Source organism: Mauremys mutica, chromosome 2 (assembly GCF_020497125.1).
Source record: "Mauremys mutica isolate MM-2020 ecotype Southern chromosome 2, ASM2049712v1, whole genome shotgun sequence".
Taxonomy (NCBI): Eukaryota; Metazoa; Chordata; order Testudines; family Geoemydidae; genus Mauremys; species Mauremys mutica.
In genome coordinates this window covers 17,681,496-17,695,405 of record NC_059073.1, presented here as the reverse complement: position 1 = coordinate 17,695,405, position 13,910 = coordinate 17,681,496, and the positions used below count along the sequence as shown (strand labels likewise).

Below are 13,910 nucleotides of genomic sequence, written 5' to 3'. Positions count from 1 at the left end.
TGCCATTGACTTCAATGGGGCCGGATGTCGCCTGCTGTTTTTACTACTAGAATGATTTTGCTAGCAGTTTTCCTAATAACTGACAGTTCAAGAAATGCATCAGGGTGAACCTGGCATAAATCTCCTTGTGGCCATGAGTATACAAAAATTATTCAGGTCCAAATTAGACAAAGGTGGTACAGAATGAAGAATGAATTTTTCTTTCTTTTTTGTACTAGGGATACTTATTCATTTGGAGGAAAAACCTGCAAACTGATATTACTATTCATTATGTGTATTTGGGTAGCACCTAGAGGACTCAGTTAGGAATTAAGGACCCACTATGGTACTATACAAACACACACAAAAATGGCTGATGGCTCCCTCCCTGAAAAGTATACACTAAGTAAATATTAACTATGAAAATGATATGAATATTTGACATCAAGTTTTCTCCACATTTTGATTCTGAGTGACTCAGAAGTATACACATTAAGACTGCAAAAAGCAACAAGGAGTCCTGTGGCACCTTATTGACTAACAGATGTATTGGAGCATAAGCTTTCGTGGGTGAATACCCACTTTGTCAGACGCATGTGGTGGAAATTTCCAGAGGCAGGTATAAATATGCAGGCAAGAATGAGTCTAGAGATAACGAGGTTAGTTCAATCAGGGAGGATGAGGCCCTCTTCTAGCAGTTGAGGTGTGAACACCTAGGGAGGAAAAACTGCTTTTGTATTTGGCTAGCCATTCAGTGTTTGTTTAATCCTGAGCTGATGGTATCAAATTTGCAAATGAACTGAAGTTCAGCAGTTTCTCTTTGGAGTCTGGTCCTGAAGTTTTTTTTGCTGCAGAATGGCTACCTTTAAATCTGCTATTGTGTGTCCAAGGAGGTTGATGTGTTCTCCTACAGGTTTTTGTATATTGCCATTCCTAATATCGGATATTATGCTTATGCTCCAATACTTCTGTTAGTCTATAAGGTGCCACAGGACTCCTTCTCGCTTTTTACAGATCCAGACTAACACGGCTACCCCTCTGATAATTAAGACTGCAGTAATTTTCAACACAAGTGTCTATTATTCCTTCCATTAATCACCCTAGAACAAATGGGTTCTCTGAAAGGGCTATACAAACCTTTGAGAAATTATCCTCATTTGATCTATATTGCACAGATTAGATTGCTAATTCATATGAATGAATATGACCTGTCTATTCAATGCCCTGGCCACTACGCAAAACATTTAAAAAAACAATCCCGGTTGTAACATCAACTGGTGCTTCAGAGTACAATTCAAGGTATTGGTGGTTCTTAATGCCTTTAAAAGCCCAAGACTGGGGAAGAACAGACAGCAGAACATTTTTGGTAACGAACCCTCAGCCCTGAAATTTGATTCCTCTGAAACTCTACTGAAGTCCAAATTTGGCAACTTTTAGGATACAATGCAAAATAGCTATTCAAGCATGACCCTTAAGGAACCAGAACAGCAATTATCACAGACAGGTGGAGGGTGATTCATGGTTTCTAGCACAATTGACTGATAATTACTAATTTGTCTTTGGAACATACTACTGAGATACAATGTGATTGGCTGAAAACAATTTTTTAGTATTTTCTCAATGTTTAAAGACCAAATGGTGCATTCCTAATTTGCACAAGTTACAGTAAGTGCCAGTTATGTGACAGAAAATGTTTTGTACTATTGCCCTCCCAGAAGAAAAAACAATCTGACATGCAGGATCAACTGCCAATGCTGGATATGCAGTGCTCTTGCAGCTGTATCAGTCCCAGGATATTAGAGAGACAAAGCAGATGAAGTAATATCTTTTATTGGACCAACCTCTGCTGGTGAGAGAGACAAGCTCTGTGTAAGCTCAAAACCTTGTCTCTCACCAACAGAAGTTGATCCAATAAAAGATAATACTTCACGCACCTTGTCATGCTGGATATGATAACATTCAACATGATTTCCTGAAAATGACAGTAACTCTGCCGGCCACCATTACATTTCAGTGCTCAAAGCTCAAAGCCAACCGGCCAACAGTTGCTCGGAAAACACCTTTGGCTCTCCACCATTTCCTAAAACTCCATAGCCATTGGGAAACCAAGGCTCAGTGGACTCTGTAAGGGAGCCTGATGACAAGTTGGGCATAAAGAAGAGGAACTAGGGAAATAGAAAAGTGGTTAGGGAGGAAGAAGAATGGGTAAGTCACAAAGGGAAGTGCAGCTGGGAGGGCAAGAAGAGATAAAAATACATCAGTAAAATAGACTGATACTGGCTTGCGGCAGGAGGCAAAAACAAGTTAAGAATAACCCTCAGGAAAAACAGTTCCCTCCGTTGTGCATATTGCCCTCAGTCTTCAGCTTTGCGCAGCATAGCTCCATTTCCTCCCCACAGAGCAATATTTTTTTGCTACTTCTCTTGCAGATAGTCATTTTTTATCATGCTAATAAAATAAACAGTAAATTAATATAGAAGCCTACAAGAAACTTATACTCATAGCCAGGGGTCTTAATAGTTTTAGACAAGCAGCAGCTTACATAAACAACACAAGGATATGTCTAAATGCCAAAAATGAAGACGAGAGAAGCCAAAAAAGGAAACAGACAGCACTATTTACTCTTGAAATGAATAATGCAAGAAACAGCCCAATGTCACAAAGCTCCTGCTCTGGCACAATGGGATTCAGTCACCTCATCACCAAGTCAAAGTATTGCTAACGTATCACAGCACTTCAAACATTCCATCAAAATTCTAGGTCTCCCTATTTATTTCCTCCCTCCACACACCATCTTCTCTCTCTCATTTCCTTCCCAACCTACTTAAAATGTTTTATCATTGTATCTTACCATTTGAAAAAGAAAAACCTCTTATATTTTGATAGTTTGACTCATGAAATTTTGTATCATTTTACAGCAATAAAAACAAAAAAGAAAAATGTCTTTCACTCCTCAATAGAGAATTATGATGACTAATTGGCTAAAGCTGGCCAGTGCTGTATGTTGCTGTGCAATCCTTTCTACCAATTCATTTCATCCTATCATGCAAACCTCTGCTATGACAGCCCTAAGTCTTCCCTAAGGAGAATTTATTCATGACAGATCTACCCTACAGTGCTACATCGGTGCAGCTGCACCACAGTAGTGGGTCTGGTGAAGACGCGCTATGCCGAAGGGAGAGCGCACTCCCGTCAACATAACTACTCCTCAGCAAGAAGCGGAAGCTATGTCGGCAGGAAAGCATCTCCTGCCGACATAGTGCCGGTGTGGACAGCGCAAAACTTGCATCGCCCTGGGGGGGGTTTCATACCCCTGAGAGACGTACCTTATATCAACTTAGGCTGTAGTGTAGACCTGCCCTCATTTTGCAGAAGTATACTATCCTGGGGCCTTATCCTGTTTCCATTAAACTTAATGGAAATTTTGTTATTGACATCAATGGGAGCAGGATTTGGCCCCTGCACAGAACTTCTGGGATGCGAAGGAGTATCCAGAACAGCCCACCTCACCCATTATCATTGTGACCAAATCAAAATTTTCAGAAGTAAAAGATGCCTGCATTAAACCAAAAACCAACATCACATATTCTTGCAGAAAAGGACCATTGTTACATTGATGATAATTTACTAATTTACTTGGAACGTGCTTGGATACTATGGTGATGGGAGCTATGAAAACCCAAAAATGATAAATCAGATAGGAGCCTAATAGCAACAATGACTAAGAACATAAAGGTCCCAGTTTCCATATATAGGAGGAGCAGCAGCAAACCACATAAGGTTTGCAGCAAGAACTTGAAATTTGGCCATCAGATATTGCTGGGGTCAGGAAGGTGACTTTTGCTAGCCCCATGAAAATCTGTTAAGATTTGAGCAAGGTATGAGCTGTTGAACATTGTAATTTTCCAGTCTGTTTTGTTCAGCACAGCTTGTTCCTGGCTTGCTGCGAACATTGTACTATCCCTGCACATATACTGCGCCAGCATCTTGGCTCAACTCGTCACACACAACTACTCTGAATCAGACACAAACAAAATGACGGCAATAGCTGCTGCCCCTTTTGCTTGGAATGATGCAAGGGACTAAGGGAAAAGAATTAATATTCATATGATTAAGGCAATTAAATATCACCCAGGAGAACTGGGTTCTATTCCTGCCTTGTCACAGATTTCCCATGTAGTGCTGGGCAAGTTACTGTAATCAAAATGTTCACATCTGGCTACTAATTGTGTCCCCCTCACTTTCTGGAAGGATCCATTAGTTGGATATTTACTTGTTTTTAAAGGTATGTAAGAGTGAAATTTCCCCTTAGGCAGCTATGCTTGCAAACGTTGGATGAAGTTAGAAATTGTGCTTTATTCAGAACCAGTTTTACTAAACATATTCACCTCGGGGAATTAATAAGAACTGGTATTTTTACCCTTGTAAAATAAATACTGATATTTGTAAAATACTGTATTAAACCAATTATAAATAAAGATGCATATGTCACGGGAGTGCTAGTAATGGTCTTATTACAAATTCTGCACCTCATCAAGAAGAAAAATCCTATATTCCTTAGATGTTCATCAAATATTTCTTATGAAATTTAAAACCCTAGCTCATGATATCGAAATACACTTTAAACTCATGCTTGGGATATAAATTTGAACAACCTTATGTAGAAAATATTATTAAGTACCGGTATATAGTAAAGAATTCAGATAAATGTATGAATCTTGGCAAACTGGCATGAACAAAGAAAATTTGCTTTCTGCTAACTCTGGCACTTTAAAAAGATTGCCAGTACACATCTATACTACTTGGGTACATATGCACCATTGGTGTCAAATCTGAATCCTCTAGAAAGCAGATACTACTGGAACTGTATATACTTTCCCTCAGTTTGCTAAACTGTCACACCAGAAGGAATAAAAAAGATATTGCTGTCTCAGTTGTCCTGAGGTGACTTCTATTTACTCAGAAACTATACAAATTATGAAAACATGGGAGGAGAGGGAAGGGATTGTAGATCTATACTGACAGTCTAATCGAAGAACCAGAGTTATTAGGTAAATAATTTTTTATCTTTTTCAAGAATTGTTAATATAAACCTTCACACTTGTTACTAGCAATAACAACCATCTAACAAGGTGGATCTGAGGAGGGCACAACTGTTCTGAAGTGGGCATCTCCTAAAGCTGTCAAATAAAGAGACTATTGTAGTGCAAATGCATGAAGTTAACTCAGGGTTTCTCAAACAGGGGTCGCTGCTTGTGTAGTGAAAGCCCCTGGCGGGCCGGGCCGGTGTATTTACAGCCCCGTTCGCAGGTCCGGCCGATCACGGCTCCCACTCGCCGCGGATTGCTGCTCCGGGCCAATGGGAGCTGCTGGAAGCAGCGCAGACCGAGGGACTTACTGGCCGCTGCTTCCTGCTGCCCCCATTGGCCTGGAGCAGCAATCCGCGACCAGTGGGAGCCACGATTGGCCAGACCTGCAGATTGGGCAGGTAAACACACCGGCCTGGCCCGCCAGGGGCTTTCCCTACACAAGCGGCAACCCCTGTTTGAGAAACCCTGAGTTAACTGAAGGTAGCAGCCTTGTATGTCTCATACACAGAAACATCTCTCTCACATGCCACAGAAGCTACTTTATCCCTGATGAAAGATATTTTTCTAGTACCAACCCTCCACCTCAAGAGAAGAAATCATGTTTTACTAACAAGCAGGTCATCTTTCTAGACTCCTTACCCCAACATCCTTTTCCTCTCTGATCTCTCCTTAGCTGCAGGAACTACAAAAGAATCAGTTACCAGGCAAGTAAAAAATATATATATATTCGAAGCCTTGAGATGTTAACTGGTATATAATGGCAGCCTGGTTAGATGCAGCAGGTGCCACCACAAGGGAATGAAAAAGAGAAGTTGCTTACTTTATACAGTAACTAGAGTTCTTCAAGATGTGCGGTCCCTATCTGTATTCCATTGTGGGAGCATATGCACTCCACATGCTTGAGACCAGAAGATTTTTGCTAGCAGTGTCTGTTGGTCTGTGCCTGAGCCCTTCCTTCCTCTCCTCACACTCTGAACTGAGGATATAAGGGGTGGTGTGGACTGACCACCTCTCCAGTTCCTTCTTTATCGTGAATCATATGTAAGGCTCTGAAGTAGAGGGGAAGGAGGGCGGGTCATGGAATACAGGAGGGTGGGTAGGAACCACACATCTCGAAGAACTCCATTACTGTACAAGATAAATAACTTCTCCTTCTTCATGTGATGGTCCTTATTGTATTCCTTTGTGGGTGGCTGAGGGTATGTCTACACTACCCGCCGGATCGGCGGGTAGTGATCGATCTATCGGGGGTCGATGCATCGCGTCTCATCTAGACGCGATACATTGATCCCAGAACGCGCTCCCCGTTGACTCCGGAACTCCACCAGGACAAGAGGCAGAAGCGGAGTCGATGGCGGAGCAGTGGCCGTCGAACCCACGCTGCGAGGACGCAAAGTAAGTTAATCTAAGATATGTCGACTTCAGCTACCCAATTCTCATAGCTGAAGTTGCATATCTTAGATCAATCCCCCCAGTGTAGATCAGGCCTTAGAGACTAACAAAGTTATTTGAGCATAAGCTTTAGTAACCAAAAAGATATAATTTGCTGTCACCCATTTAGAACACTAGAGAATGTCATCATGGATTGACATAGCCTGAATTTCAATGGTTGGAAGCTGAAGTTATGCAAATTCAAACTACAAATAAGGCACAACATTTTTAACAGTAGCTGTAATTAACTACGTCAACTTCAACTATGTTGTTCTTGTAGCTGAAGTTGCATATCTTAGACTGATCCCTCCCTCCCCCCAGTGTAGACCAGGGGTGAGAAGCAGTATTAATTGCAGAGGAGAATGCACAGGAATTTATGGTATCAATGCCTGCAGGACTGATGTGGTGAAAGATGTGTCAACTGCAGAAGCTTGCACCAGGGTGTAATGTCATGTGAAGGTATTGACAGAACCCCATATTGCTGCTTTACAGATGTCAGGAACAGAACATCTTGAAGGGAGGCTATCGAAGAAGCCTTGGCGGATGGTTGTCTTAACTCATAACACAGCAGAATGAAACTTGGAATCCACTTTGAAAGTCCCTGAGAAGAGACTGCTTCCCCTCTCATCCATTCAGCAAAGGATATAAACAGTCTAGGCAATTCCCTAAAAGATTTTGTTCTTTGTAGGTAGAATGCCAAAGCTCGATAGACATCTAGAGAATGAAGTCTCCTATTCTCACTGGTGATGTGAGGTTTTGGGAAGAAGACAGGTAAGTGAAGTGTTTGATTCAGATGGAAAGCTGAGATTACTTTGGGAGTAAATCTGGAGAAACTTTGTCTTTATAGAAGTTTGTGTATGGTGGATCAGCCATAAGGGCCCCCAGCTCACTTATCCATCCAGTTGAGGTGATACAGACCAGGAAGACAAGCTTCATAGATAAGTGGGTCAAAGAGCATGAGGTGAGGAGTTCAAACAGAAGCCTTTTTAATGCTGAGATGACCAGACTGAGGTCCCATGATGGACCACGATTCATCACAGGAAAGAAGGTTTGGACCAGACATTTCAGACATCATAAAGTCACAGGATGGATGTAGATGGAGTGGTTGACAATAGGAAAATGACAGGTGGAAATAGTTACTAAGTGTACCCAGAGGGAGTGAAGGGAAAGACCTGAAGTCTTTAAGGAAAGAAGATATTCTGATACAGTAGGCTGCCAGTCATCTGATGTCATCATAGCCAGATAACCCCAAACATGGAACCTTTTCCACTTAGCTGTGTGTTACTCTCTAGTGGATTCCTTCCTACTATTGTTAAGGATAGCCTGAACAGCTTCTGAATGTGCCATGTCTAGGTTCAACACTCATCAAAATACCCAGCTGTCAGGGGGAGGAAAGCCAGATTAGGATGCCTGTCCTTGCCACTGCCCTGGGTCAAAAGGTCCGGGAATGTATGGCATGCTAAGGAACTGTCTGGACCATCTGGAAGCAGTCAAATGACCACTGCGCTGTCTTGCTTGTCAGGAAGGTATACACCAACTGTCTCAACCAAGGGACTAGGAGTGTCTCTCCTTTGGAGCCCTAACCTTGAGCTCCATTGGAGCAGTTGATCATGCATTTTCAGTTCTCTTGAGATGCAAACAGATCCCAAGATTGAGACCACCACTAGCGAAATATGCTCTGTACTACAGGTACATGTAGCTACCATTCGGATCCTTGGAGAAGTGTCTGCTGAGGCTGTCTGCCAGCATGATATGTATCCCCAGAAGGTGCACTTCTGACACAATGTTTTGATGGTGAATATATCAGTTCCAAAGATTGACAGCTTCTATACATAGAGGGCTGGATCTTTCTCCCCGTTTTTTTGATGTAGAACACTGTTGTCATTTTGGCTGACATCACTCAAATATGTAGCATTCGTATGAAAGGAGGGAATCACTTGCAGGACTCACGGACTTGCACACAGTTCTCTGAGGTTTATATGCAACCAGGACTCTAGGTCCTTTGGGCTGCACTCTCGTCTATATGTCTGCTCCACCCTAATAAGCAGGCATCCATGATTAATGTCTTCTCGGGTGGGGTAGGGAATGAAGGGGACCACACACACACTTGCTCCTCCACCAAGTCAGAGAAATTCGTGTTCTGTGGGGAAGCAAAACTAGTTTGTCCACACTGTCTGCTCAGCAAGTAAACCATCTGAAGCCAAACCTGCAGGCAACGAAGGTGAAGTCTCACAAAAGATGTCACATATCTACAGGAAGAGATGTAACCTAGAAGGATGAGACATGAATGGACTGACATCTGTGGGCTCAGTTGGAGCTAAGTGACAAATTCCTTTATGGATTGGAACCTGTCCTGAGGAAAACATGCATGTTGTCCCAATAAACTCTGTGGGAGCTAAAATGGACTTTTCTGTATTTAGAGAGACAAGGTCAATAAGTTAATATATTTTATTAGACCAACTTCTGTTGGTGGACTGGAAGGGACAAACTTTCGAGCTTCACCGAGTTCTTCCTCCAGTCTGTAGAAGGTAACCAGTGTGTCACAGCTAAATACAAGACAGGACAGATTGTTAAGCATAAGGAATTAACACATGTTGTAGGGGACCACTTAAAATGAAATGGGCAAAGGGGGGTTAGCAGCAGCAGGGTGTTTTACAAATTGTTAAGTATCAGAGGGGTAGCCGTGACATGCATCCGACGAAGTGGGTATTCACCCACGAAAGCTCATGCTCCCAAACGTCTGTTAGTCTATAAGGTGCCACAAGACTCTTTGCTGCTTTTACAAATTGTTGTAATGAGCCATAAAACCAGTCTCTCTGTTCAGAGCTTGGTTTTGATGTCTAGCAGAGTTATGAAGTTAAATTCACAGGCACGTCTTTTGAAGGTATTGTGCAGGTTTCCTTTGAGGATGAGGGTTGACAGGTCAGCTATGGTGTGATAGCTTTGAGAAAAGTGTTCACCCATGGGTGAAAGGATGTTTTTGTCTTTTATCATTTTTCTGTACAAGTTCATTCTGTTGTTATCATGCGCCAAGGCTGGGATGAACAGGTTAGGTGACCACCAAATTGGGTATTGGAGCCCTGGATAGATTACAGCTGGAGTGATTGGCAGCCCTCAAAGGTCGTGATAGAAGTTTCTTATGTGCAGGTGGGAGCTGGAAGGAGGAAGGGGGGAAATGTTATGTTTGCTACATTGCACCCCGGGCTGTTTTCTTGGTGGTTCATAGCCCCTTTGGTTAAAATGTTCGAGGTGTTGGTCTCTGTCTATATGGCTGAGGCCTGTGGTACTTACTTTTTGGTGCTGAAGTGGAGACTGCCAGTGGACCAAGGGTTGCCCTTGAGTTTTTCAGTGAATCTAATGAGTTCTCTGTCTTTTCACAGAACAGGTTGTCTCCCTCACAGGATTAATCTTCAACTGTAATTTGTACCTTCCCGGGGAACCCAGAGGATAGGAGCCACAAAGCCCTCCATATGACTATAGCTGTCACCATCGAGCAGGAGGCCATATCCACCACATCAACTGGGGCCTGCCGAGCTAGATATCACTGCAGTCATCGAAGAAGTTCTGTCACAAACTAAGGATGGTAGAAAGGAACTAGAGAGGCAGCCAACCCATCCTGATACCTTCGATTTGGAGCACAAAGAGGAAAAGGGCCCAGGCATGGACCAATGGACGCTGCTAGTAAAAATTTTCCAATCTCAGTCGTACAGAGCACATGCATACTCACAGTGGAATACACCTAGGGACCAAAACTTGAAGGACCACCTTTATATATCAATGACGGGCGGCTTATAAGAACAGAGGTTAGACAGTTTAGATATGTTTTGGAAACAGAGGCAGAGGTCATCATGTAATATTGTCACTTGATTTTGAAAATTATGATGACGACATAGAACTTAGATTAAAAAAATACTATTTTGTTTGTACTTACCAGCTCTGTGTGAACTTTAAGATGTGCCTGGAGCTTGTATTTATCTGGAGTGGAGTAGTCACAGTCTTCGGTGGGACATTTCAGCAAAATGTTACTGTGCTTCTGAATGACATGACGCTTAAGGCAGTTTTTGGTGATGGAGGAGTAATTGCACTGGGAACAGTAATACAAATGCTCTCGAGTGTGAGTACGAACATGCATGTCATAATGCACCTGGTACCAAAACAACTTGCCTAAAAATAAAATTGAAGTGTCAAACATGAAAACAAGTTTTTTTTCCTGAGAATTTTTTTAAAATTGACATTGTAAAGAATTCAAATACATATTCAATTTCAATTCAAACCACAACATCTGAATCCTTTCATTTTGGGGTTAATGAAGTGTTAGCTGTTAAAATTATCTTACGACATCTCACTGATGCAAATGTATTTAGAAATAACAATTGTGGCACCTCCTTAACTGGCATGTGCTAAAGAAAGAGATCTTAACAAGGGACCCCTTAATGCAGGATATCATAACAAACGTGCTCCTAATGAGGAAGCTCTTTTAAAGGTGTGCCCCTAATTAAAACATGAAAATGCAGGAATTCGTAGCAAATATGGTTTAGCTGAACCAACCATAAATAAGTCATGAGGCCTTGTTGACACTTGCCCCTCTGCTGCAAACTGTTCTAAAATAAGGACTCCAGGGGAAAAAAAGGATTAGAAAAATCTTTGAACATGCATGTAGAAATATGCTGACTTTAACTCTACATTTAAATACTGAATGTCTTCAAACTTGAATTCCTTTCTCTTCTCAGCGATGAACACTATAACAAGACAAGTTCAGAGTTTCTGACTTGCTCCATTTTTGAATTATGTAAGCACAAAACTTTCAGTCAGAACACTGGAGACAAGTGTATGCTACTCCCCACTTTTGTAACTTCCACCAAAAACACGAACTTTGGTCTCAGACTAAGTATTGAAAATTTCCACCCCAGAGGAATTTGTTTGAGAACGTTATAAAAAAGGGAAACCACATCAGTAATTTAACAGTACATTATTTGCTATCAGAAGATGTCATCAGACATGTCTGGTGTATATATACACATCTCTACATACTACAGAAACATGGAAGGCTGAATTCTCCACTATGGCCCACACAGAACTTGAGCACTATGGAGAGCATGAGCTGACGGTGAGCTGATTGCAACTCTTTGGTTCTGCTCTGCCTGGCCCTGGCAAAAGTTAAAGCAGCAAGGGGCATGGGAGGGGAAGAGAAAACAGCAGCTTTAACTTATGTTGCAAGTATACCATCCCACATGGATGTTACCCCAGCAGAGAATCAGGCATATCAGAACCTCACTCTGCCATGCCTTCTCCCTTTTCCAAGGTTTCCCTGGCAGATTTAAGTTTATTTTGCACTGTTTGTGCAGCACAAAATAATTTCAGTGGACCAGAACCCAGCCCAGAACCTTTGTACTTAAGTCAGAAATTACTATTGCTACAAATGAAAAGATACACAAATGCACCATCTATAAACCAGAATGCAATGAAAAAGTACTGCTATGTGACTTATTTGAACTAACTCACAGTATTCCACTGCTCCTTACCACAGTATTCACATTCCAAGTCTCCATAAACCTTCCTGATCTTCTCACACAAGTCTGTGTTCATTTGTCTCTTTTGTAAACTGTCCAATATCTGCATAAAGGCAACAGCTCCACTTCGATTATCAGAAGCCATATTATGAGAGTCCAGCTGTGGACTGATGGCTGTATTGGAATCTAATGCTGTAGGAGGGTTTGTGGACTCATCTGTGTTTTGATTTGGTGACTTGCTAGTTTCTAATTCATTAAGACAAAAGGGTTGAACTTTCTCTTTGGAAGCTGAAAGGTTCTCAATGTCTGTATTTTTCTGACTTATATTAGAGTTTTTGCCTCCAGACAACAACAGCTGAATTTCTTCACCCTGCATATTCACTGAACTATCATGACTGACTTTCTGTACATTTTCATGAGAAGCCTTTAGCACACTGGAAGCACAGGTAGCATTTTTAAGTAAGAAACTATCTGAAGCCAGGTCTGATTGAGGGTCTGGTGCTGCTAGGTCTGTTGATGGTTGACATGGTGGTTCTGGTACATTCTCCACCGGGGAGTTTTCAAATTCTAAAGAAGGGGCGGTCTCAATTTTCAGAAGACCATCGGGCTGATCATTATGGCTTCCATCTATGGTATTTGATTCATCTTTACAAGTAGATTGCTTTGGTACGCTAAGAGCATTAGCACTTAGGGGAGTGAACTCATCTGCAGTCTGTGAAAACTGTTCTCCAAGTGCTTCCTGTTGGATATCACCTCCTGGTTCTAGAAGGCAGAAACTTTGATTGATAGAACTATTAAAAACAGAAGTCTCTTGTAAATTTCCATGCAGTTCTTTGATATGTGCACGGAGCCTTACAGAACTGACAAATTTCTTGGAACACACAGAACAAACATACACAAATGGATGTTTTCGGACATGAAGTTCGAGTGCTTGATACTTTGTGGCTCCATGGCCGCATAGCTCACAAGCAAAGGGCCTTTCATCACCGTGGACTAGCATGTGCCGATCTCGATCCAGTTCATTTTTGAATTTACGTTCGCAAATATGGCAGTCATAGAGCAGTTGTCTCTTGCCTTCTCGGGTCATCAAGCGGAGCTCATCAAATACATCTTTCACTTTTTTGTCTTGCAAATCATGTGTTTCCTTGATATGCTTAATTAGATTTTTGACATCTGAGTATTTCTTTTTGCAGAAGCGGCAATGTTGCTTAATTTTCTTGTGGACTCTCTCAATATGGACTTTGAGATGGCCTTTGCTGAGACAGGTGAATGCACAGTAATCACAACTAAACTTCTCTCCTGTGTGTTTCCGCATGTGGACATTGAGGTTGGCTTTTATAGCACTGGCATAGCTGCAGTATGAACATTTGTAAGGCTTTTCGTTTGTGTGAATCCTCAAATGAGCTTGAAGAGAGTGTTTAAATTTGAACACCTTGTTGCAGTATTCACATGTAAAAATTTTTAGCTGAGTAGGACCTAACCTAGAAAGAAGCCAAACAACCAGAATATAGTTATCTTTAGAATTCTGATATATAGTTGCAAAATATGCCAAAGAGTCCATAATATACAGTAAGGCTTAAGGGCATATAAAAATCCTCATTTTATGGATGGGGGGAGATGCTAACTTTTTAATGAACAGATATGCCTCTCAACCCCACCCACTCTCCCTACACACACGACTCACACCAACTAACCGCCGTGCGTTGCACATCTAATTTATTTTAACCCCTGTATCTTTTTTTTTTTTTTTTTTTTTTTTTTTTTAAGTTCAGGACTAACCCATTCTAAAGTTTAAGTTTCCAACGTTCTTGTGCTGAACTATTATTATTAGAAAAATTAAGGGGGAAATGCTGTAAACATATTTGCAGAAACTCAGTTAAAGTTACAGTCTGAGCACTTG

The 13,910-nt window shown here is 41.6% G+C and overlaps 1 protein-coding gene across 2 annotated transcripts in view; it reads right to left on the bottom strand.

The window, feature by feature from the left end:
* Nucleotides 1-13,910, bottom strand: part of ZFAT (zinc finger and AT-hook domain containing) — a 159,218-nt gene that overhangs the window by 78,926 nt on the left and 66,382 nt on the right. For both annotated transcript variants that reach the window (XM_045005851.1, XM_045005853.1), the window contains exons 6-7: nucleotides 12,023-13,491; nucleotides 10,432-10,664 (exon numbers count right to left, since the gene is read on the bottom strand). In XM_045005851.1, coding sequence (XP_044861786.1) covers nucleotides 10,432-10,664; nucleotides 12,023-13,491 — 1,702 coding nt within the window. The remainder of the gene's footprint in view (nucleotides 1-10,431; nucleotides 10,665-12,022; nucleotides 13,492-13,910) is intronic.